This window comes from Hypanus sabinus, chromosome 1, assembly GCF_030144855.1.
Source record: "Hypanus sabinus isolate sHypSab1 chromosome 1, sHypSab1.hap1, whole genome shotgun sequence".
Lineage (NCBI taxonomy): Eukaryota > Metazoa > Chordata > Chondrichthyes > Myliobatiformes > Dasyatidae > Hypanus > Hypanus sabinus.
In genome coordinates, this window is record NC_082706.1 from 36,032,189 (window position 1) to 36,057,956 (window position 25,768).

Here is a 25,768-nt window from a genome sequence, read left to right on the forward strand (position 1 = left end):
GCAGGTGTATAAAAACAAGAAGGTTTGGGTTTAGGTATGAAGAAGGGTTTTTGAAAGTGATCTGAGGTTTATTTATTTCTAAAGAGGATGTGTGATATCTTCAACATGCTGCCAGAGGGAAGTGGTGGAATCAGATACAAGATACAGACAGACATAAACAGATAAAGAATAGAAGGATATAGTCCTACTGTGGGAAATGGGATTAGTGTAGATGGACAGAAAGGAGACCATGAAAGTGGGATTTGTTTCTATGCTGCAGGTACCCGAGGATGCACCTGGATGACAGACTTGTGTGGAGCACCAACACAGAGGCTGTGTACAAGAAAGGCCAGAGTCACCTCTACTTCCTGAGGAGATTGAGGCCATTTGGAGTATACAGGCTTCTCATTCACAAGTTCTACTACTCTGTTGTTACCAGTACAATCTTCTATGCGGTGGTATGCTGGGGCAATGGCATCAACACGGGTGATGCCAACAGGCTCAATAAACTGATTAGAAATGCTGGCTCTGTTGTTGGAGTCAGACTGGACACACTGGAGGCTGTGGTAGAATAAAGGACCCTCCAGAAAATCCTGGCAATTCTGGACAATGTTTTTCACCCTCTGCGTGCCACCTTGGCTGAACAGGGGAGCACTTTTAGTAATAGTAATAGACTAAGATAACTGCACTGCTCCAAAGCGCTATATGAGGTCATTCTTACCCTCGGCCACTGGGCTCTATAATGAGTTAATCTATAGGGAGGTGATGACCCCCTTCTGTTAGACTGTTTGAGGTAACTTTTTTAAATCTTTCTTACTCTTCTAATGTTTGTATATTTGTGCACTTGTAATGCTAATGTGATATTGTAATTTCCTTTGGGGTCTATAAAATATCTATCTGTCTATCTATAACTGTAAAAGATTCCATGGTACTCTTTTACAGAGAGTGAAGGAATTATTGCTTGATGGCCTGGCCAATCAAAATTACTAAATACATTTCATTAGATGATTATCTAATTGCTGAATATGGGCGTAGTCTCTATGCAAAGTGCCACTGCTCTTCCTAAATTGCCATTATAATACTTGAGAATCAGAATCAGGTTTAATATCACCAGCATATGTCATGAAATTTGTTAACTTAGCAGCAGCAGTTCAATGCAATACATAATAATATAGGAAAAAATAAATAAATTGGTAAGTCAATTACAGTATATATACAGTGTGTGTGTGTGTTTATTAAATAGTTAAATTAAAAATTGTGCAAAAACATAAATAATATTTTTTAAAGGTTGGGTAATGTTTAATGTCCATTTAGGAATCGGATGGCAGAGGGGAAGAACCTGTTCCTGAATTGCTGATTGTGCGCCTTCAGGCTTCTGTACCTCCTTCTTGACAGTAACATTGAGAAGAGGGTATGTCCTGGGTGATGGGGGTTCTTAATAATGGACACCGTTGAGGCATCACTCCTTGAAGATGTGTCTTGGATACTACAGAGGCTACAAGGTGGAGCTGACTAATTTTACAACTTTCTGTAGCTTTTGATCCTGAACAGTAGCCACCCCCCCCCCCCCCCATACCAGACAGTGATGCAGCCTGTCAGAATGCTTTCCACGGTACATCTGTAGAAGTTTTGGAGTGTTTCAGGTGACAAACCAAATCTCCTCAAACTCCTAATGAAATATAGCCACTGTCTTACCTTCTTACCTTCTTTATAGCTGCAGTGATACGTTGGGACTAGTTTAGGTCCTCAGAGATCATAAAATCTAGGAACTTCAAGTTGCTCACTCTCTCCACTTCTGAACCTACGATGTGGATTGATTTGTATTTCCACGTCTTACCCTTCCTGAAGCATGTAATGTGCTCTAGGATGCTATCAAAGAGTGTGAAAGATGCCATTTAAAACCCCCCTCTTCCTTTCCTTCCTGTTGCTTTTACTTGATTCCAGCCTGTTCACATTGATTGGGCCACAGGTCAACATTGTGTCCTTGTTCTAATAAAAGAGTATTTTCATTGTTCCAGTCTTTATTAGCAGAAGAGTCTGCACCATCCCCAACTAGCCTGGGTAGGAGGTGCACATTGTTAAATAACACTTCTCAAATCCTTTTCATAACAGTCCAAAGCATTTTACTGCCAATTGAGTACTTTTAAAGTTTTTTTTACTTCATAAACCTACATTATTCATTTTAAAATCCAGGAGATACATGGTAACTAACTACACGCCTATATCAAATCTTCCCTTCCTGGGTAAGGTTCTTGTGAAAGTCATTTGCAACCACCTCAGTGACTTTCTGAATGATAGCAATATTCTAGAAAATTTTCAGTCAGGTTTTAGAAAAACCTCAGCATGGAGACGCCCCTTACCAAAATTGTCATTGACCTTAGGCTCAACGTTGATGGAGTCTCAGTTCTAATTTTTAGACCATAAATATGGGAGCAGAATTAGGCCATTTGGCCCATCAAGTCTTCTCCACCATTTCATCATGGCTGATCCATTTTTCCTCTCAGTCCCAGTCTCATACCTTCTCCCTGTATTCTTCATGCCCAGACTAATCAATGCCCTGACTAATGACTTTGTCTCCACAGCCACCTGTGGCAATGAATTCCACAGATTCACCACTCTCTGACTAAAAAATTTCCTCCTCATCTGCGTTCTAAAAGGATATCCCTCTATTCTGAGACTGTGTTCTCTACTCTTAAACTCTCTCACCATAGAAAACATCCTCTCCACATCCACTCTATTGAGGCCTTTCAACATTCGATGGGTTTCAATGAGGTCATGCCTTATTCTTCTGAATTCCAGTAAATACAGGCCTAGAGCCATCAAATGCTCTTCATATGACAAGCCTTTCAATCCAGGAATCAGTTTTGTGAACCTTCTTTGAACCCTCTCCAATGTCAGCACATCCTTTCTTAGATTAGGGGCCTAAAACTGCTCACAATACTCCAAGCGAGGCCTCACTAGTGCTTTGTAAAGTCTCAACATTACATCCTTGCTTTTAAATCCTAGACCTCTTGAAATGAATGACATCATTGCATTTGCCTTTTTTACCAGCGCCTCAACCTGCAAATTAACCTTTTAGGGTGAGGACACCAAGTACCTTTGCACCTCAGATTTTTAAAAATTTTCTCTCTATTTAGAAAATTATCTACACTTTTATTTCTTCTACTAAAGTGCATGACCATACATTTCTGGTCTGGGACCAGAGTACATCACAGAATTGTTTTTGTTTTATAATCCCGCTTGAGCTCTCAAGTCTTCTTCCTCCAGGTTCTTAAATTTAGACAGTCTCCCTCAAAAGACAATTGGCAGTCAGATTTTCAGAAGCAAGCTCCTAAACTGTGGAATTCAATACATGTCCCTAAAACTATAAGGGATGTGGACTCTGTTGACACTTTTAAACACCACCTCAAAAATCTATTTATTTAACCTTGCTTTTAACTAAATCGTTTTGTCTTTTATTTTCATGTTTATTTTAACTTTATTTTCATATTTGTACTTTTATCCCATTGTAAAGCACTTTGAACTACATTATCTGTATGAAAAGTGCTCTACTAATAAAAAAGATTTATATTCATAGTACCATCAAATCAACACATTCTAGTACATCAATGTCACTTACTTTTTCTTTTAAACAATGCCCCCATGAAATGTTTGAGTGGCTATTATTGAAGACCCTCTCCCTTAGTGTCCAGTGGTGGCAAGGCCTGAGGTGGCAGTCATTTATAAGAGTCTTTGAGGTGGCTACACCAAGCTGGAATGTGGCAGGTGGCAGCATCTGATGTGGGATGTCTTTGTTGCAACGGAAAACCGAATTCAGGCAATGTGCATTTTCTGCTGAGATGATAATTTCTGTATCATCAGCATCTGTCCCTAGGAATCTGAAGATCAGGGTCAGTCAGACAACTCCTCAGTAAGGACAATGGCTTTTTTTTCAAACTCCATAGACAGGTGCATGATTATGTATAATTGTTATTGTAAGAAATGCAAAGGCTACCTTCACACAAGAGACTGCCACAGACACCATTTTGACATCTTGATCAACCTGGAAGTCGTAACATTTGGTTAGTTCACTCTGCAAAAAAAACCCAAAAAGGTTTATTTTACAACTGCATTGTTTTTAAACTTGGGAAATAATGTTATCAAAGAAAATCACTCTCTCCCCCTTTGGCATGTACATAGCAGTACAGAACGTTCTTCCTTTATTAAACTGTTGGCATACCACGTGACAGCGTGACCACCATTGCTCGGCTTGTTGGGCTGCGCATGCGTGTCATCGCAACAGGGCGACGAATGTAAAGGTACAGAAGAGCGCATGCGCGTTGCCCTTGTCACGAGGCAGGCTCCGGGGCGCAGGCGCAGTTGAGGGGTAGGGTGGCCGTAGGGATGCGGGTGAGCGGCGCGCTTTTCTCGGCTTGGCTGGGCTTACAGCTCGGCCTGTCGCAGGGAATCTACTTCCACATCGGCGAGACCGAGAAAAAATGCTTCATAGAGGAGATTCCCGACGAGACCATGGTGATCGGTGAGTGTGGCGGCCGGAGGCCGAACGCATCAGGTGGCGCAACGTCACCATCTGGCGGATGCGGGGACACGGACTCGGCAAGCCCCGCACCGCCACTGACATCAGCCCCTGCCCCCGTCCCCGCCACTGACATCAGCCCCTGCCCCCGTCCCCGCCCCCGCCCCTCTTTTGGTTGGTAGCGGACTCCCGGAACCCGACTGGCGGTACTGAGCACCAGGACTCGCGGCCAGCTGTGTTCTCTTTATTGGATGACACAGTTCTCCTTAACCCCTGCCCCTTCTGTAGGCTCCCATGGTGCACTATGCATCTTCTCCAATCTACACCTCCCCCGTGGTAAACCATTGTGACCACTTCGTTGACCACTGTGTCCTCTGTGCTCCCTGCTCCCAAATGCTAGGGAGCTGGCATCTTGCTACTTATATGATGGTTACCTGAGGTGCCTTGTATTGGGTAGTGGTCATGACACTTGTACTTTGCTTGGGTAACATTGGACATCGTTTCTCTTTCACTGGTTTTAGTGAGTGATACTGGTCATTTTTGTTCTGAACATGAATTTTTGTACTTCATGTTTCAGGGCACAGTGCCCAGTGCCAACCTGTATAAGGTACAATTTCCTCAACCACCTGCCACTGGAAGGTGAACTTCCACATGACTGGCATTGGATGACACCATTAATGTTGTTGGTTCTAGCCAGTACAGTATGTGGTGCAGCTATAGATTTTGCTCGCTGAGCTGAGAATGGTTAGCCATACACTAATGGCCACAATATCGTAATTCCATGTGTTGATCCATGCTCTGAGCTCATCTGCATTCCCTACAATACTTCCTGCATTGAAATAAATGCAGCATAAAACATTAGTCACACCATGCTCAAGCTTTTGCTTCCTGACTTTGTATGAAGTCTTAACAACATGTCTCCACAACCTCTCTAGCAAGCTGGTTCCCACACCCCCCCCCCCCCCAGCAACTCTGATTTAAGCCAACCACCCTCCCCCATGCAGTACTAGCAATAATTCTCCTCCAGTTCCTGTGCAAACGGCCTTCTGTACAGGTTTCACCTTCCTTTAACTCAGTGCCTAACTCCCTTAATTCACTTTGCAGAACATTGTCCCTCTTCCCACTTATGTGATTGGCACCTACATGGACCACAACCTCAGGTGCTCACCCTCCCACTGAAGAATGTTGAGGACTTGATCCAAGATGTTCCAGATCCTGGCACTTGGGAGGCAACTTACCATCCAGGGATCTTGTTCTCCTTTCTCTTCCCCTAACAAATCCCATTATCACCACAGCTTGCCTCTTCTCTCTCCTTCCCTTTTGAACCATAAGCCAGACTCAGTCCCAGAAACCTGATCTCTGTGGCTTTCCTCTTACTTCCCCCCCCCCCAAACAGGATCCAAAGTGGTATACCTGTTTTTAAGGAGGATGGCCACAGGGGTATTTTGCACTCGTTTTAACACCTTTCACCCTCGTGACTGTGTAGTTATCAAAATTATGAACCTCATTTTTTAAAATAGTCTGCTAGTTATTGTTTGTACAAGAGAATTGTAAATTTCTGCTAAATATTTTATAAATTAGGCTGGCTCCCATCTTTGGATTACTTTCTACCACCTTCCTTCATCCTTTAGCATTCAGTGAAACTGCTTCCTTTGCAAATCCCTGCTCCATCCTTTCATCCCTACATTTTGACCCAATTAAACAGCTGCCCCAATTAGCCGAGGTTTCATGGAAATAGTTAAAAACCTATTTAAAAAAAAGAAAAAAAACTACCATTTAACTGCGTAACAAATTTTGTGCTTAAATAAAATACAGAACAAATTAGAATACTACCAATACTAATATAGTACTATAAAACTGTGTATTAGTTCATACTAGTTATCAATGGAGAAATTCTATGCCTCCACCTCCTTTTGATTGACCAAATGAACAAAATTAGTGCAGATAATGGGCTGCCTTCATACAATAAAAACAAGCGATTCTTCAGATGCTGAAAATCCAGAGCAACATACAGAACTGTTGGAGCAGCTCAACAGGTCAGGCAGCATCTACAGAAATGAATAAACAGTCGGTGTTTTGAGCCGAGACCCTTCTTTAGGACTGGAAACGAAGGGGAAAGATGCCAGAATACAAGGTGGGGAGAGGGGAAGGACTATCTAGAAAGTGAAAGATGAAGCCTGGTGGGTGGGTGAGGTAAAGAGTGGGGGGGAAAGGAATAATGAGAGTTCCTTCATACAATGCTGACCATATTTGCCTGCCCTTTTGCTTCCATTTTTTTAATTCCTTTTCCTTCATTTGTTTAGTCTAGCCATTGGCCATCTCCTAATAGGCCAGACTAAATATTTTGCATGCTGTGCACCAGAAGTTCATCACAAGACCATGAGGCTTGACTACCATCAAAAAATTCTGTTTTTTCTGCCTGTTGTCCTTCCTCATTCTTGCTACCCAGCCGAACTGGTTTACTTTCTTGGTTTTGGTGAGGGTCGCTGACCTGAAATGTTAATCGTTTCCATGTGTGCTTGTCTTGCCAAGCTTTTCCCACATTTTCTCTTCGTTGCATTCTGAGGTGGCTGACGAAGACCCTGCCTCAAACGTCAGTGGGGGGGTGCTTAGCCGTTGATAGTTTGGGAGGTGGTCCCTGTACTAATCACATTGAGCTTCCCTGTGTGCCTAATGATGAGACTCGGGATTCTTGGTCCATTTTTGAATGGCCCATTGATACACCTTTACAAGGAGGCTTTGAGAACATCCATGAACCATATTTTCTTCAATGCTCTGATGGAATTGCAGCATATGCTTGGGGAGTCCAGTGTCAGGTATGCAAATGACGTGGCCCACCTATCAGAGCCAGCGAAATGTAATTATGCTGGATAGGTGCTACGTATCATGATGTTTCTGTTGGGCCTGTAACTTCAGGTGCCTACAACAAGAACTTAATAAATGGCTAGATTGTTTTGCTGTTGTACTGGAGTGTCAGCCATGATCAGTGTCATTATAGGAAGTCTGTAATTTCAGCTGGATATGAATACCAACTAATTAAGACCACAAGACATAGGAGCAGAATTAGGCCATTCAGTCCATTGAGTCTGCCCTGCCATTTCATCATGGCTGAGCCATTTTCCCCTCAACCCCACCTTCCTGCCTTCTCCTCATATCCTTTCATGCCTTGACCAATCAAGAACCTATCAACCTCTGCCTTAAATGCACCCAATGATCTGGCTTCCACAGTCACATGTAGCAACAAATTCCACAGATTCACCACCCTCCAGTTAAAGAAATCCTTCCTCATCTCTGTTTCGAGGCTGTGCACTCTAATCCTAGACTGCCCCACCAAAGGAAACATCTGTTAAAATCCTCTTTCTGTCACAGCGTAATATTCTCCATGTTACCACATTAGCAGTTTGCGTGTTACAAAAGCCTAATTTTGACTAAGGTGCTATTAATAACATTCATTTTTACTGCATGAGATGAATCATCCTCTGGCAAATAAATATCTCTGAAGGTTGTGCTAATGATCATTGCTGCTGAATAAGAACAAAACTCAGCTAGAAGCCCCTTCTGCTTATTGGATGTGATCATTACACTGAGTCTTCATAGAGTGAAGACACAGGCCACTCAGCCCATCAAATCCATGCTAACTACCCACCATGTATTCTTTCATTACTCATTACACCTCTACCATAGTACTACTCATCTGGACACTAGGGGCAATCTACAATGGACAATCAGTCTCCTTTGGGATGTGGAAGGAAACTGGAGCACCCAAAGGAAACCAGTGTGGTCATGGAAATATCCAAACTGCACACAGAGAGCAACTAGGGTCAGGATTGAATCTGTGACACTGGAGCTGAGAGGCAACGGCTCTACCAGTCACGTCACCCAATCTGGGCCATTTTTCTTTCACAGTCATGGACAGCTGGTGAAAGTGATTTTTCAAGCTAGATTTGAACCAGTGACCATAAATATAAAATTATTACTAATGAATTGGTTGCTTCAGAGAAACCATTTCACTAAACTGTTGAGACTTGTTCACTCGTGCAATTAAGTAGCTGCTGGAGAGCACATTGTGGAGAACAGAAGGCTGTTGATAGAAGATTGGAAGGCTGGTGCTTTGCCTAACTTAGCCTTGGGCTTACTAAACTGAAAGACCAAAATGTGTCAACCATTTTGAGTGATTCTATCCAGTTCCTTTTTTTTTCTGAAATGTTAATGCAGGTAACTACCGGACTCAACTATGGGATAAGCAGTTGGAAACCTTTCTGCCCTCAACTCCAGGACTGGGAATGCACGTTGAAGTGCGCGATCCTGATATGAAGGTAGGGTGCAGCGTAGAATTGAGGTGATGCATGGCAGTTTGGAAAATACTGGAGAAGGACCACCAGAACCATACTTAATGGAGCAAAGTATTTGATGTGCAGAATTGTTCCTAAGTTATTCACTGTTTACTTGGGCTATGTACGGCTACTTCTGATATAAACTGCGTGTTAAGCGTTCATACAGGATACAGCATGGAAGCGGTCCTTTGGCCCACCAAATTTCTGCTAGCCATCAACCATCCATTTTTATAATAATACTACACTAATGCTGTTTTTCTCCCCCTCAAACATTTTGATCAGTTCCTGCCAGGCTTTACCATTCACGTGCAATTTATATTGCTCAATAAACTACTGGCCTGCACCTTTTTGGAGATATGAGGAGGAACTGGAACAGCTGGAAGAAACACACAGTCACTGGGAGAACATCAGACTCTCCATTGTCATAACCTTCGGTGCTATCGGAACCTGGCTGCGAGGCAGTGGCTCTAATGGCTGCATCACTGTGCCACCACAAATGTCATAGGGCAAGGAGTGTTTGAACTTTGAACCAGTGGTGCTATAGCGGTGCAATGAGAAGTCATCCTCCCCACTCTGATTGGCTCCATTGCGAAATCACCGGGCCTCAAGTTGAAAGGTTGGTCCCAAAGTTAGCATAATTCAGTTTTCAGCAGTCTTTAGCAGAGTTGGTCAGCGATCTCCTCCCAAAACATTTCAAATAACCCACAGATCTCACCTTTACACATTGCGACAGAGCAAGAAGTTTCCATTTCTAAGTCAAAGAATGGGAAATTGAAGCTAATGTTTGTAATTGCCAACTTTAATAGAAATGTATGCCTTGCATCTCATTACTATTCCTTAATTCAGTAAGTACCTTTCAGCTTGCGGCTGAACTGAAGCATTGCTGGAGAAATGACCCATACAGTAATCCTTAGTGCAACGTATTGGGTTAATCCAAAGCAAATGAAACAGAGGCCCACTGAGGATGCTATTAGAGGTAAATTGAACCTCTTGGATTTGAAAACTGGGAAGAGATTGGAAATGGCCTCCCTGTACTCGGAAATCTGTCTTCTGCACAGTAATCTGTGCAACTTGAGTTCAGACTCTTTGGTGGTGCCCTTTAACCCTTCGCTCTTCACGGAAGGACCAAGTTCATGTGGCCACCCCTGATGCTGGGGGGAGGATGTTTTCTGAATTCTGAGATTTGTGTGACTGTAGTTTATATTGGTCTCCTTTAGTTTTCTGTGTTTTCTTTCTTGTTGCATTTAATGGGTGGGTGATACCTTTTTGTGCGAGGGAGGGTTGGGGATTTGGTGTCTGATGACCTTGTTGGTATTCTTTTTGTGTGAGAGAGAATGGTTGGGGTTTGATGCTGTTGTCGATGTTTTTTATGCAGAGTTGGGGGAGGGGGAGCTGTCGTTTTCTAAATGGGCAATCTGTTAGTTATTGTACGCGGGAGAGGTTGGGTTTGGGGTTTGATGTTCAAGCTGCCATTTTTCATGTGAGCAATTTTTTTTGTGCGAGGAAGGGATTTTGGGGGGGTTGCCAGTTTTATTTCTTTTTTGTGTGGGGGAGGGAGTTGATGTCTTTCAACAACGCCCATGGTTTTTCTGTGTTTAATGGCTGTCTGGAGAAGATAAATATCAGAGTTGTACATGCATACTTTGACAATAAAATTAACCTTGAACTTTTAATCAAATGACCTGTGAAACTGCACTGTAAGCATGCAGAATACTGATGAAACACCCTTTATTATAAACATGAGATTCTCCAGGTGCTGGAAATCCAGAGTAACATAGAAAACACTGTGGGAATTCAGCAGGCCAGGCAAATGAATAAGCAGTCGACATTTCAGGCGTAGATCTTCATCAGGACTGATGAAGGGTCTCAGCCCAAATTGTCAACTGTTTGTTAATTCCACAGAAGCTGCCTGACCTGTGGAACACCCTTTATCTGTGTGAAGGTATAAAATGCAGACAGTCGATCACTGTTTTCTTCCCACAGAGAGTTGTTGATTGAACATACTGAATAAAGGTGTGGACTGTGCTTAACGGGGAGTAAATTCAGAAATGGAAGCTACAAAGGTACTTGGCAGCCCAAGTGCATGATTCACTAAATAGACAGACACAAAATGCTGGAGGAGCTTAGCAGGCCCGGCAGCATCTATGGAAATGTGTAAACAGTCAACCCTTGGTCTCAGCCCAAAGTAATGACTGTTTATTCATTTCCATAGATGCTGCCTAACCTGCTGAGTCCCTCCAGCATATATTCAAAGATTCAAAGTACTTTTATATTGAAAGAATGTATAAATTATGCATCCTTGAGATTTGTTTGCTCACAGATAGCTACAAATCAAGAAACCCAAAAGAGCCCGATTAAAGCAAAAAGACCAACACCAAATGTGCAAGAGAAATAAAAAAAACAAATCATGCAAACATTTGAAGAGAACGACATTCCAAGCTAAAATTTAATCCTCAGAACCCCGGAATAGGCCCACGGCCTCAATGATCATATTAGTGGAAACAGCAGCCGGGGCTGTCTTCATAGCCTCTGTACCATGGAAGGAAGAGTGACAATTGCAGAAAGCAAGTGAAATTGGTCGCGCCTCGGATCCCGACACCCTGACTTTTCAGTCTATCTGGGTTGGTATTTAAATTGACCATACAAGGAGCATCAAGAGGCTCCAGTGCTGGAAGGTGATCACACACACTCGCCACCCCCCCTGCTGGAAACCCACACAGTCACGGGGAGAACATGCAAACTCCATATAGACAGCAGTGGGAATTGAACCTGTGTCGCTGGTGTTGTAAAGCGTTGTGCTAACAACTACGCTACCGTGCTGCCCCCATTTTGTGTGTGTGGTTCTGGATTTCCAGCATCTGTGGAAGCTCTTGTGTCAGTGGAATTCATTGCCACTGTTGACTGATGGCCAAGTCATTGTGTATATTTAAAGCAGAGGTTGAAGGTTCTTTATCAGTAAGAGCTTCAAAGGTTGCAGGGAGAAATAAATCAGCCGTGATCAAGTGGGCTGAATGACCCAATTCTGCTCCTTTGTCTTATGGTCATGATTTACATCACTGAATGATGAGTTCCAGCATACACTCTGGCTCCTGCAGACTGACTGTTTCTTCCATTTCTAGGTGATCCTGTCCCGACAGTATGGCTCTGAAGGACGATTCACCTTCACCTCTCACACTCCAGGTGAGCATCAGATCTGCCTCCACTCCAACTCAACAAAGATGTCATTATTTGCAGGTGGCAAGCTGGTAAGTTCAAAGTAAATTTATTATCAAAGTACATGTATGTCTCCATTTAAAACCCTGAGATTCGTTTTTCTTGTAGGCCTTCTCAATAAACCATAATAGAATCAGTGAAAGAGCACCCCAGTTCGTGCATTCAACCAGTGTACAAGAGACAACAAACTGTAAATGCAAGAAGAAAGAAATTATAATAATAAGTATCAAGAACATGAGATGAAGAATCATTGAAAGTGAATCCATTGGTTATGGGAACATTTCAGTGATGGGGCAAGTGAAGTTACCCCTTTGGTTCAAGAGCCAGATGGTTGAGGGGTAATAACTGTTCCTGAACCTGAACTGAAAATGATTCCTGTTCCTGAAAAATATATTTGTTTTCTCTGATGAATATGTTGGAGTTTGTCATTGAAAGGTCAGTTAAAATTGACACCTGTATCCAGCTGGAAACTGGTGAAATGTTTATGCGTCGTATACCCCGGGAAAGCACTAAATCCTTTTTCATCAAAAATTTGTATTCAATGCAACATGCTCAAAATGCTGGACGAACTCAGCAGGTCAGGCAGCATCAATGGAAATAAACTAACAGTCAGCAATTCTAGCCAAGACCTTTCATCAGGACTGGTAAGGAAGGTAGAAGATGCAAGAATTAAAAGGTGTGGGGAGGGGAGGAGAGGAGCATCAAACTAGAATGAGATTGCTGAAGCCAGGTGGGTGGGAAAGGTAAAATACCGAAGAACAAGTAATATGTAGGAGAGGAGAGTGGACCATGGGAGAAAGGGAAGAAGGAGGGGAACCAGAGGAGTTGATCGGCGGGTGATGGGAAGAGTAAGAGGCCAGAGTGGGGAGTAGAGGAGGGAAGGTGGGGGATGGGAAATGAAGGAAAGGAGAAATCTATATTTATGCGATCAGGTTGAAGACCACCTAGGCAGATTCTGACTTGTTGCTCCTTCACGCTGAGAGTGGCCTCGCCATGGTAGAGGAGGCCATGGACCGACATGCTAGAATGGGATTGGGGATAGGAATTAAAATGGTTGGCCACCAGGAAAGTTCTACTTTTGTTGATGGAGCGGAGATGCCTGACAAAGAGCAGACCCCAATTTACATCAGCCTCATCAATGTAGAGGAGGAGCACTAGATACAATAGACAATCCCAACAGATTTGCTGGTGTAGTGTTATCTCACCTGCAAGGACTGTTTTGGGCCCTGAGTGGAGATGAGGGAGGAGGTGAATGGACAGGTTTAGCTTTTCTGTTGTTTTCAGGGATATGTGCCAGAAGGAAGATTAGTGGGGTGGGACAAATGGATAAGGGAGTCAATAGACAGTAGGTGCAGGAGTAGGCCATTTGGCCCTTCTAGCCAGCACCACCATTCACTGTGATCATGGCTGATCATACACAGTCAGTATCCCATTCATGCCCTCTTCCCATATCCCTTGACCCCGCTATCTCTAAGAGCTCCATCTAACTCTCTCTTGAATGCATCCAGAGACTTGGCCTCCACTGCCTCCTGGGGCAGAGCATTCCACATATCCACCACTCTCTGGGGTGAAAAAGTTTTTCCGCATCTCTGTTCTAAATGGCCTACCCCTTATTCTTAAACTGTGGCCTCTAGTTTGGGACTCACCCATCAGTGGGAACATGCTTCCTGCCTCATGGAGAATCATGGAGGAAACAATCTCTGTGGAGAGTGTGATGGGGAGGGGTGTAAAGATTTGTTTGTTGGTAGTATCCAGCTAAAGTTGCAGAGAATAATTAGTTGAGTGCAGAGGCTAATGGGGTGGTAGTTGAGGAAAAGAGGAACTATATTCCAGGTAGGGTGAGTGTTGATGTCCGGAAAATGGAGATGTGCGTGACTGCAGCATCAATGGTGTTGCTCAGTATCCCTGTATTCAGTACTTTGATTTTTGAAGGGCAGTGTGTCAAAAACGCTCTTTACATCCCTATCTACCTGTGAAGCCACTATCATGCTGTATCCAGAGATACCAGCCATGTGATAGATGCACTGCCACCTGGCTGGTCGGAGGACACACCACATGCCAATCAACATTTGGTCCCTCCCAACTAATCAATGCGCACCTAAATTATTGGTAACCTTAATTGGATTATCTCATCCAGCCCCATGCTATAAAAGGTGAGACTTGTCCCTGGCTCGGTCTCTCTTACAGACCACCTCATTGAAGGTAAGTGCATTGATTTATGTTTGGGAAGGATTATCGTTTGTCCTGGTAAGGGAGCCGCAGCTATCCAAGGTCAAGGGGGGTAGCTGTTGTAGTGCTTTTCCCTTGTTCTTTGTTTGTGTAACCGTACCTTGTCCCCACACCGCTTCCTGTGTATTGTAGTTGCTTGTGTTGACCCGACTTCCCCTTGTAAATAAATTCCTTATTATTAAAACTGTGTGTGTCCAGGCCTCTACTGTTGAGACTCAAAGAACCAGTTATTTTCCATCACAACACATGCTCACCCACAAATTTTTATGATCCAATTTACCACATTATCATCCAGATCATTGGCTTCTCCCATGAGGCCATGTCAAATCCAACTTACTACCTCATCCTGAATGCCAGATGACTGAACCTTCTTCACCAGCCTCCCATGCAGAACCTTGTCAGAGGTCTTGCTAAATCAATATAGACAACATCCACTACCTTGCCTTCAACTTTCATGGTACCCTCCTCAATAAACTCTTAAGAGTTTGGTTAGACACAATCTATCATGCACAAAGCCGTGTTAACTATCCTGAATCGTGCCCTGTCTATCCAAATACTTATATATCAGGTCCCTTAGAATACCTTCCAATAGCACTGGACTACAATTCTTTTTTTAAGTGTTGCTTCCTCACAATTTTTTATTTATGTTAGATTGCTTGAAGCTGAACCCAAATATAATTTCAGACTACTTATATCACGTAGGAATTTGGAGAAACAAGAAATTAAATTTATTGAATAAATGCATAATGGTGCTGACTCTTTGCAGTAGTTCAACTTGGGCTACTTCCACATTAGACCTGATAAATCCATAACCAAAGCTTTTTCTCTTCGCTTTGACCCTCCATCTACACTGAAATGGCGTTTTCCTCCCCCAAAAATGGAGCTTTTTTGAAAATGCCCTCCAGAATGTGTAAATTTGAAAACGCCACTTGGGCAGAACAGTGTGGATGGGGTAACCGGAGATTTCTGAAAATGCTGACATGTGCCGGAATGGCAGCATGGCATTTCATTGTTTTCATGACCACAACTCCCACACAACCTAACAATTTCAGAACAGACGGCAAAGAGACTGAAGCCAGAAGAGTTAGAAATGTACTCACCAAATATTTTGACTCATAACTTACTGAATAAATAAATATACTCACTTTGCCCTGTTTTCTGTCTTTGCTTGTATGAAGGTGGTTTACCTATTTATGCAAGTACTTCTCTGACAATAGATGTGTAACAGCCTACTGTAACATTGTATGGAAATACCAGATAATACTGATGCAGACATGTTTTATACATTTAACAAGGTGCTTTATTAATGCAACAGAGTTGGTCAGTTTTTCCATATTCGTCGTCAGCTGGGTCATACTGTCCATGAACTCCCTGTTGGTTGCCTCCATACACTCCAGTATTTGTTTTTTTTTCAGTTTTAAGTCCTGCGTGAGAGCCAACAGCTGTCTGTTGTTTGGCAATTTCCTTTTAAGTTTTTCTAGTCTGTAACTGCACAAACGCGCGCTTTTCTGCAAGATTCGACACCAAACATGCTTCTTGTTTTCTGTAGATGTGTCCTGCGCATGCTCAATAGGAGGAGATTCGCCCAAATACCCGTTTTAATGTGGATGGAGCTATTTTCAAAAACGCTTGGTGTGAACTCCTATCGTTTTTACATGAAACCGGCATTTTCAAAATTATCTGGTCTAGTGTGGACATAGCCTAAACTAAAAATGATCATTTGTACTCAGTGATTGAGTTTTCTCACTTATGTGTCCAACAATAATCAGCCAGCATTGATGGATTCCAAGTTACCTTGATACTGTTTCTCCATGACTGCAATGTCCTGGTGAAACCTCTCACCTTTCTTGTCACTGACAGCACCAGTATTTGCAAGGAAGAAGCCTAAATGGGAATGCAGAAAATGAATCTTTAGTGACATATTGCACTTTATGTTTTTGTATGCTTGAAATATGTTGTCAACCAGCTGCACATAATTTTGTGCTCTCATTGCCAAGAAAATTTTCTGCAACATACTTGAATGACTTCCATGCAATTTTCTCTGGTCCCATTAGAAGTTCTTCAAATTGCCTGTCATTGATGACCTGTTTGATTTGTGGACCAACAAAAATGCCTTCCTTACTCTTGGCATCAGTTATTTTTGGATACATCTGTCTCAAAATTGAAATCCTCAGAAATTTATAGCCTTTTTAAATCCTGACCTGCTGTGCAACATCCTCTCTGACTAAGCATGCCCAGGCATTCCTGGACATGATGGAAAACCTTTCAGGTTACATTGTGGGCAACATTTTAATTGACTTGAATTATGAATTTAAAAATATAGGTGATTTTTTTAAATGAAGCACAATGTGGAAATTTCATGGCAATTTTCATGATCATCAGCCCAAATTCCATAAAATACATCCAAATGTATTCAGGAAGCAAAATCTTTGTTGGACAGTGTAATTTACCCACTACTGACTACAGGCTCATCAGTCTAAAATATCCCAGGAAACTCTTGGGGCCCTTCCTGACCATCAGAACTATGGCCTCTGCGGCTAAGGACATATTAAATACTTTCTGCACCAGCCTTCAAAGTTCAAAGAGACACTTTGTCAGGTCTTGGAGATTCATACACCTTAATTTGCTTCAAGACAGCAAGCACCTCTTCCTCTGTAATCCATATTCAGTCCATGACCTCACTGCTGTTTTGCCTCAGTTCTATAGACTCTTATGTCCATCTCTTGAGTAAGTACAGATGCAAAAAATCCATTTAAGACCTTCCTCTTCTCTTTTGGCTCAGTGCATAGTTCATTTTCAAGAGGATCAGTTTTGTCCCTTGTTATTCTTTTGCTTTTAATATATCTGGAATTCTCCTTCATCTTGTCTGCTAGAGTAACCTCATATCTTTTACCTCTCTTGGTTTCCCTCTTAAGAGTTTTCTTTCATTTCTTACACTCAAGTACCTCATTTGTTCCGCGATGCTGCTGCTTAACCAGGGCCTCAATATCTCTTAAAACCAAGGTTCCCTAAACCTGTTAGCCTTGCCTTTTATTCAAACAGGAACATACAAACTATACTCATTTCATTGTGAAGGCCTTCCACTTACCACACTTTGCCAGAAAATAACCTATCCCAAAGCATGTACAAACAAGCTGGATGAACTCAGCGGGTCGGGCAGCATCCGTTGAAAGGAGCAGTCAACGTTTTGGGCCGAGACCCTTCGTCAGGACTTTACTATCCCAAAGCACACTTGCCAGATCCTTTGTGATGCCATCAAAATTGGTGTAGTTCCAGTTGAGAATCTCAACCTAAGGAGCAGTCATATCCTTCTCCACAATGATCTTGACATTAATGGAACTGTAATCATTAGATGCAAGGTGTTTCCCTGCACTCTTCCATTATTGTTACAAAGTGAAACTCAGAACAGTGAATTTGAGGGAATAAAATGTGTGTTGTATGTTAGATGTATACAACTCCTTTAATAGATTGAAGATCTTCAGTCCTTTGTGATTTTTTTTCCTGCAATTTTCAGAGCACATTGGTTTTCACTTTTGCTAATTCCAGTGTACATTTACACTTTCTCCAGACACCTGCTCAAACTTATTTTCATGTTTCTAAATTAGAAACTTATTATACAGCTGTGCAATTAGCTTGAGTTTTGAAGATGGGATTGCCTGCACAGTTAAATACTTCGCTCGTACTCAGTGTTTGGCATTGTATTTTATGATTGACACTAGTGTGGGGTTCAGTGATATTTACAGCACACGTGTCCATACCTCAATGTTTCAGGGGCTGTTAATTGGATGGAGTTATTGTGTGACATAGCCAGAAATGCACACCTCTGGTGAATTCCTTCATCCTTTTCTATTTTAGCGAGTGCACCTTGATATCCAAGTGGGGGAGCATGCCAATAATTATCCAGAAATTGCAGCAAAGGATAAATTGACAGAACTACAGCTACGAGTTCGACAGTTGCTGGACCAGGTTGAGCAGATTCAGAAAGAACAGAACTATCAAAGGGTGAGTAGAAAGCAAGTAGTGAATTGGGAATCAAAAACCACTGCCCTATTACTGTTCACAGTATACAGATAGTTTGTGAAATGATTTGGTGTGAAATTAGAAAATTAGACAACATCACTTGCACTCTTCTCTGTCTCCAAGAACATGATCATCAACTGATTGCACACGGTGTTGTGTGAGACAGGAGTAAGAGTAGGTGCTGTTCAGAAGCTGACTGCAGTTAGAAAAGTGGTGAGGTCCATTGCAAAGCAGTTAACTGTGACATATGCACATGTACATGGAGTTTCTGACCAGTTCAAGGAGTCTTGAAAGATTTAAAAATTGTTGGCTCATTTTGCACAAAGGCATTGCTGCTGTGTACAGTTCTGTTTTTGTGTATACTGTGTGCGGCTGAGTTTTAGATAACAACCAGTTGCAGCTCACTAAATGTTCTGTCCTAAATCAATGATTTACTGATGTCCACTTTTCATTCTGTTCAAGTACTTCAGCCGTACTAAATGTAAGTGATTGACGCCTCTTCTCGTGCAGCTGCGACACAACTACTGTGTGTAACACTAGCTTGAATGATACTAAATATATTGGTCTTAAATGTTGCAACAAATGTTATTATGAGCCTGATTTCCATTATTCATTTACCATCCTGCCCTGAAGACATTGACTGGTGTAAGGTTCTGCAGGCATCTCCCCTGCTGACCAGTCTTCATCATTGGTGGAGGTCATCGAGGTGAATCTCCTGTTTAAATTTACTCCTTGCACTTTGAATAGCATTATGTACCCCACCTCCTTTACCATGTGCAAGGTTGTAGAACCCCACTATGTTGTTTTGGATTGCAGAATAATTCAAACATTAGAGTCACCACAAGATTATTTGGCCTAACAAAATTTCTTGGCATTTTTCAATCCCTTATAAGTGTGTGGGGATTGGTGCAAGGTCAAGATTTAAGGATTGTCCCTTATTGAATTAAGTGGCTGCCCGGTGGCTAACAGCCAGTCAAAGACTCCAGACCTGAAGCAATATAATCCAGATAAGGAAAGACGGCAAGTACTGAAACAGTTGGACTTTTACAATGGTTACCATAATAGTGCCAGATTTATTTAATTAACTTAAATTCTCCTCTAGTGAGACTTGGAATTTTGATTTTGAGTCACTAGTTCTGCTTCTGGTTTTCTAAAAGCTTCAGGGAATAGTGACAGGATGGAAGGAGACTCATTGCAACTGTTGGCTCCATGTGAGAGTATTCCAATGAGAACTGCCCCCTCTTCCCACAAGTCCTGCAAATTTCCTTCCTGCCAGGTACCTATCCAGCTTCCTAATAATTGTTAAAATTGAATCAACATTTGGTAATACCAGACCCTAACCAATCACAGTGTAAATGTTCATCTTCATTCTTTTGCAAACTATATCCTTTTAAACCCTCCAGTGGGAACATTCCTATAAGCCATCGTAATTTTAAGTATATCTTTGTAGATTTGTTCACAACCTTTTCTATTTCAAGGAGCATAAACCAAACTTCTCAATGTTATTCGTATTACTTATTGTCCTTCATCCTGGAATTGTTTTAGTAAATTTCTTCTGCCCCTTTCCAAGACTATAATGTCTTCAGTCTGCTGCCCAAAATTGTGTACTTGTTCTCCTATTGTGTACAAAATCAGACTTGTTACGAATACCGTGCACTCTATGCTGCTGTTTTTAAACCCAGGATCCTGTGTGTTGCTGCTTTTTTTAAAAACCACTTTCTCATCCTGCGTACTTCTGGACTTTTTGAGAATTGTCCCTCATGGTCCATTACCTTAAACCTTTCAGAACCCATTTTTGTAGCTCACGTTCCACTCAGATTTCTCCATTATCTGTTGCACTAGCTGAAGTCATTGACACCAGCACTTGAACTTGATACTTTAACTTGGTGACCTTGGTAACTGAACAGTAAGCTCATTGTTGCTTCAGGTGTTGTTACTACAGTGAAAGTCTGATCTTGTTTTCCTTTTGTGTACAGTATCGGGAAGAGCGATTCCGGCTGACAAGTGAAAGCACGAACCAGCGTGTGCTGTGGTGGTCAATTGCGCAGACAATTATTCTGATCCTAACTGGGATCTGGCAGATGAAGCACCTGAAGAGCTTCTTTGAGGCAAAGAAACTGGTGTAGACAATTGCCAGCTGTCACAATTGCAAGAACATGACAGCAAAACTCAATCCCCTGTCTTCGCTGACCTGCAATACAATGTGACTTTATACATGTGGTACTAAAAGCTCCTCTGGAAAGTTTAGGAGGCAAAGGTTTGGTTACTTTTAAAATGGTTACAGGTTGTAAAACAATTGGTGCAAGGGTCCCCCGGTGTGTGAAGAAATGTTAGTTTGTAGTTAACTGTGATTGTAGATTATAAGTTCCTTCCAAAGAGACTGCTTTCCTCATTGTGTTTTGGATCTGAGCAAGCCTTCTGTGGAATTCAGCCATCCCAAAGAGTTCTTTGCATTTTGCCAAAATTTTCATAGAATGCCAACTTGGGTTTCCACAAAGTGCAAAGTTTGTGTTTTTTTTTGTCAGGTACAACACAGTTCATGCTGAGAAATCAGGCCAAACTGCTGCTTATATTTGTCACTTGTGAGAGCCCAGACACATTTCCCTTCTGCTCTTAAATTATAACTTTGGGTAATTCTTCTGGGTTCTCGAAACAAGTCGCAAAGGCAAACAGAGTAAAGAAACAGTTGGAAATGTACTGAAGGGAGAAAATTTTCACATTCACTTCTCAGCAGAATCCCTTGTACCCAAAAATATTTTACTCTGCACAAGGCACCCCAGTTGTAATCCTTGAATTATTTCTGGCCTAAGGGTCATCTCGTTGTGACAGGTTGGGATTAGTGATCAGTGCAGTTATTTTTGGAACTCAATTCTGTGTGCCAATAGAGTAATGTAGAGAGCGGGAGAAACAGGTGTTCTACCTCTCAGAGACTTTTTGTATTGTCCAAGTGAACTGTTTAATTTTTCTTCCAAAACAGTACCTCGGAAGCAAACTGTAAAAGGCCTGTCTTAACTCTGCACTCACACGGGTGCTGAAGGAAATGGCTGAGCTTCTGCCCTCTGGAGAATATGAACAGGGTGGTTTAACACCCATGCCTCAGTTGTACAAATCCCAGGAGTTGTGGCCAATCAAGACGATGCTACCAGGTTCCCCTCCTTGTAGTTCTAGTAACCTGGCTTCTGAGGGGGCAGGGGCAGGGCAAATACCTTGGGTTTCTTACAGGACCTGCAGGTGCCCCATGTAGGAAATGGCCGTGTCTGCTCCTGTGCTCTCCCTAGCGGGTTGTTTTGTGTGAAATCCTTTGTCAGTGCAGATGCTAATTGGGCTCTGAGCTGGTAGTGAAGGCAGAAGAAACACTGAAGGTTATGGCTCTGGCTTAATTTTAACTGCCAATGGCTTGGTTTTTGCCCAGTGGATAACATTTACAATTGTTCCCAGCAGTCTCTTTATTTTCAAGCAAGATCCACACTATGAATAGCAATGAGTAGGGGTATCTCTTAAGCTCTCCAGTTGGCCTACAGCCGTTCTAGCTCACCCCTTTGACATTGCTGTTGTGTGAAGCACTATGTTAAGAATCTGTGGTGTTAACAGTTTGTGCATGGACAGAGGAAGCTGCTACACTGGAAATGTTTTGGGCGACCGGCATCTTGAGAACTTGGTGATTGCCCTGATTTCTCCAATCTTTCTGTTCCTCATTTTGGCACATACTATATTATTGGACTTGGTGAGAAATAAAGATTTTAAATAAATTTCTTAATGTTGTTTTAAACATGTCTGTGTGACATTGTTTAACCAAGAGCTATGACTTGTTTGTGATTATCCAAACAGAGCTGAGATGTATAATTACTGTGGAGTGGAGTACTATTTTATTGGGGTGGGGTGTGGCAAACTGGCTTATGTTTTTTATTAGTATCAAACATCCTTGTTAATATAAGTAGAAACTGAATTATCTATTTGTTTCAATCAACAAAAGGTTCAAATTAATAAAAGTAAACAGAAAAGGCAAACAGCATATTTTTTTCCCAAGTAAAGTTGAGGCAGGGTTGGCATCATTCTGAAGATGGGAGAGGACAGATTCCACACACAGTACATCACAAGGACGCGACAGCTTTTCAATGCAGCAATTACATAGCAGGTTGTCTGAAGAGATGTTCAGTGGGAAAGTGTTGATTCATTATTTTCCTCTACATTTGGGTTCACTCAGACTTCAGACACATGTCTCATGTCAAAGCCAAACAGTGACACCACCTCCTGCCATAAGCTCATTAAGGGAATAGGGGAAGACAGTGAGGGATAGAATCACCACTCGCCTAAACCTGGCTTATTCTAACACAGAAAGTAAAGGCTGAGGAAGGAATCCCAAACTGGTTTCTGTCAATCCCTCTTCCTCATTGCTGAGGCCTGCGTGGGAAGATAATACTGTGGTGCCCAGTTCAAGTTCCACTTTGGATTTCAGTACCACCCATTTACGCTTAATCCACATTGCTGAATTGAGCCTGTGTGTTTACTTTAACTAATAGTATTTAACAACTGCCATATTCTCCTGCTTCCTGGGTGTGTACACCAGGCACGATTATTTGAATTGTGGTGTAACAGAAAATGGAAACACTTGTCAAAATCTGCAGCCGGAGGTGCAGAGCAGCTGATCCACATTGGCCTCCGCCATGAAGATAGGATAGATGCTGGTCTTCAGCCATTTCCGAGACATTGCAGGGGAGACAGTAGAGGTGCTGAGCCCTGGCAGTGGTCCAGCAGCGGCCCTGAAGATTCGTGCCTCACCCTTGGCTAAGCTGTTTCAGTGAACCCTGCAGTACAGGCAGTTCTCGGGTACGTCCTGCCCATCGGAAGCAGGCCAAATACAACCCAACCTGTCGGCCTGTTCTGCATCAGCGGCAAAGAGGTGGAAGGGTTAATCGATAGCAACAAACTGTTGAACTTTGACTTCATTACAGCCTTGGGTCACGCATGGACCAAGATCTGAACTGTGGGGAGGAAGTAGATATTGAGACAGTATTTGATTGAGCCTGGCATTGAGGAACCCTGGCTAACAAGGTGGGGGGGATGCTGGCGTTGGCATCACTTCAGGAAAAAGCAGCCTCCTAATGGTCAGTAATAAAATCATCACTTATAGTGCCCATAAAAAAGAATATTCAACCCCTCCCCCACCTTGGAAGTTTTCTCATTTGTTTTACAAAATTGAATCAGTGGATTTAATTTGGCTTTTTGAACACCGAGCAACACCGAGATCTATACAAAGTGATTTAAATTAATTACAAAAATAAAGAAGATTGCATAAGTATTCACCCCCATCCTTTAATATGACACACTAAATCATCACTGGTGCAGCCAATTGGTTTTAGAATTTATTATTCTGATTTTGGAGACCACTGTGCAGTCGAAGTGTTTCAATTGATTGTAGTAAAGATACACCTGTATCTGGAAGGTCCAACTGCTGGTCAGTCAGTATCCTGGCAAAAACTGCACCATGAAGACAAAAGAATGCTCCAAATAGTTCCACGAATAAGCTATTGAAAAGCACAAGTTAGGAGATGGATACAAGAAAATATCCAAGACACTGAATATCCATTGGTGAACAGTTAAGTCAATCATGAAGATTATGGCACAGCTGTAAATCTACCTAGAGCAGGCAGTCCTCAAAAACTGAGTGACCATGCAAGAAGGAGACTAGTGAGGGAGGCCACCAAGAGACCCATGACGACTCTGGAGGAGATACAAGCTTCAGTGACAGATGGGAGAGACTGCGCATACAATTGTCCGGGTGCTTCACCAGTCGCAGTTTTATGGGAGAATGGCAAAGAGAAAGCCACTGTTGAAAAAAAATTCACACAAAATCTCAGCTAGAGTTTGCCAAAAGGCATATGGGAGATTCTGAAGTCAGCTGGAAGAAGGTTGTATGGTCTGATGAAACCAAAATTGAGCTTTTTGGCCATTGGACTGAACTGTATTTGGCATCAGCCAAACATGACACATCATCAAAAACACACCTTCCCTATCGTGAATCATGGGGGTGGCTGCCTTATGCTGTAGGGATGCTTCACTGCAGCAGGCCCTGGAAGGTTTATGAAGGTAGAGGGTAAAATGAATGCAGCAAAATACAGGGAAATCCTGGAGGAAAACCTGATGCAGTCTGCAAGAGAACTGTAACTTGGGAAAATATTTGTTTTCCAGCAAGACAATGACCCAAGATTAAAGCCAAAGCTACACAGGAATGGGCTAAGAACAACAAAGTTAATGTCCTGGAGTGGCCAAGCCAGAGTCCAGACCTCAATCCAGTTGAGAATTTGTGGCTGTCTTTGAAAAGGGCTGATCAGTCACAATCCCCATGCTATCTGACAGAGCTTTTGCAGCTTTGTAAAGAAGAATGGGAAAAATTGCAGTGTCTAGGTGTGCAAAGCTGATAGAGACCTATCCACAGACTTAAGGCTGTAATTGCTGACAAAGGCGCATCAACTTGAAGAGGGTGAATACTTTTGCAATCAATTATTTTGTAATATATTTGTAATTAATTTACATTGTTTGACACGAAAAAGTCAATTTTCTGTTAATCAGTGTCAAAAAAAGCCAGATTAAATTCACTGTGATTCAATGTTGTAAAACATGAAAACTTCCAAGGGGTGGGGGAGTGAATATTTTTTATAGGCAATGTACCTCCCTTAACGCAGCTTACATCACTGGATGAAGTCAAAGATTCAAAGTACATTATTATCAAAGTCTAGGTGCAGTATACAACCCTGAGATTTGTCTTCCCACAGACAGCTACGAAACAGAAAACCATGGAACCCGTTTGAAGAAAAACATAAAAACCAGCCCCATGCGCAAAAAAAGATCTTGCAAATGGCAACAAAAAGAGTAAAAAATACAATCTAATACACAAATTCAAAATAGTCGAGGTGTATTCAATTCAGTGGCAAAACACACAAAATGCTGGAGAAACTCAGCAGGTCAGGCAGCATCTACGGAAATATGCACAGATCCTGCCTGATCTGAGTTCCTCCAGCATTTTGTGTGTTTTGCATCTTTCCAGCATCTAAAGATTTTCTTGTGTTTGATAATTCAGTTCAGCTCAGCATTCGTTACCTGCAGGCCACCCCGATTCAAAAATAGCAACAATAAAAGGAGGGACCAGAAATACATCATAATGTGAACTGCAGAGTCCAATCTACAAACCGCGTCGATTAAACCTTACCCAAGACCCAGAACCCCGGTCTCTTCCTGTGCTGTACCATTACGTGTCCGTGATCAGAACCCACTGGATAGAGCGTTTCAGACCTCCTCGGCAGTGACCCTGTTCCTGCTGTGAGCTCCTCTCCTTGCCCAGCCTGAATCTGCCAGCATTTTATATTCACTGAAGGGGTGTTGGCTGAGCCGGTATTTTGTTGCCTGTCCCTGGTTGCCCTGGAGAAGGTGAGCTGGAGCTACTGCTGTCCAGGATTGTGGCCCAGTGACAGTGATAGAA

At 42.3% G+C, this 25,768-nt stretch overlaps 2 protein-coding genes across 3 annotated transcripts in view; one reads left to right on the forward strand and one right to left on the reverse strand.

Moving 5' to 3' along the window:
* LOC132392827 (uncharacterized) overlaps nucleotides 1-4,213 on the reverse strand; it is a 39,140-nt gene extending 34,927 nt beyond the window's left edge. Inside the window, exons 1-2 of the mRNA XM_059967275.1 lie at nucleotides 4,155-4,213; nucleotides 3,974-4,051 (exon numbers count right to left, since the gene is read on the reverse strand). The gene's annotated coding sequence lies outside the window, so the exon portion shown is untranslated. The remainder of the gene's footprint in view (nucleotides 1-3,973; nucleotides 4,052-4,154) is intronic.
* Nucleotides 4,214-4,306: 93 nt separating this feature from the next.
* LOC132392837 (transmembrane emp24 domain-containing protein 4) lies at nucleotides 4,307-22,060 on the forward strand. 2 transcript variants are annotated; one of them, XM_059967316.1, is made up of 5 exons: nucleotides 4,312-4,498; nucleotides 8,711-8,811; nucleotides 11,949-12,074; nucleotides 18,127-18,273; nucleotides 20,268-22,060. In XM_059967316.1, exons 1-5 carry the CDS (start codon nucleotides 4,363-4,365, stop codon nucleotides 20,415-20,417), a joined length of 660 nt encoding a protein of 219 aa, XP_059823299.1. In that variant the 5' UTR covers nucleotides 4,312-4,362; the 3' UTR covers nucleotides 20,418-22,060. The 2 variants fall into 2 exon arrangements, with proteins under 2 accessions (XP_059823305.1, XP_059823299.1); XM_059967322.1 differs by lacking the exon at nucleotides 18,127-18,273 and having other exon boundaries at nucleotides 4,307-4,498.
* The last annotated feature ends 3,708 nt before the right edge of the window (nucleotides 22,061-25,768 follow it).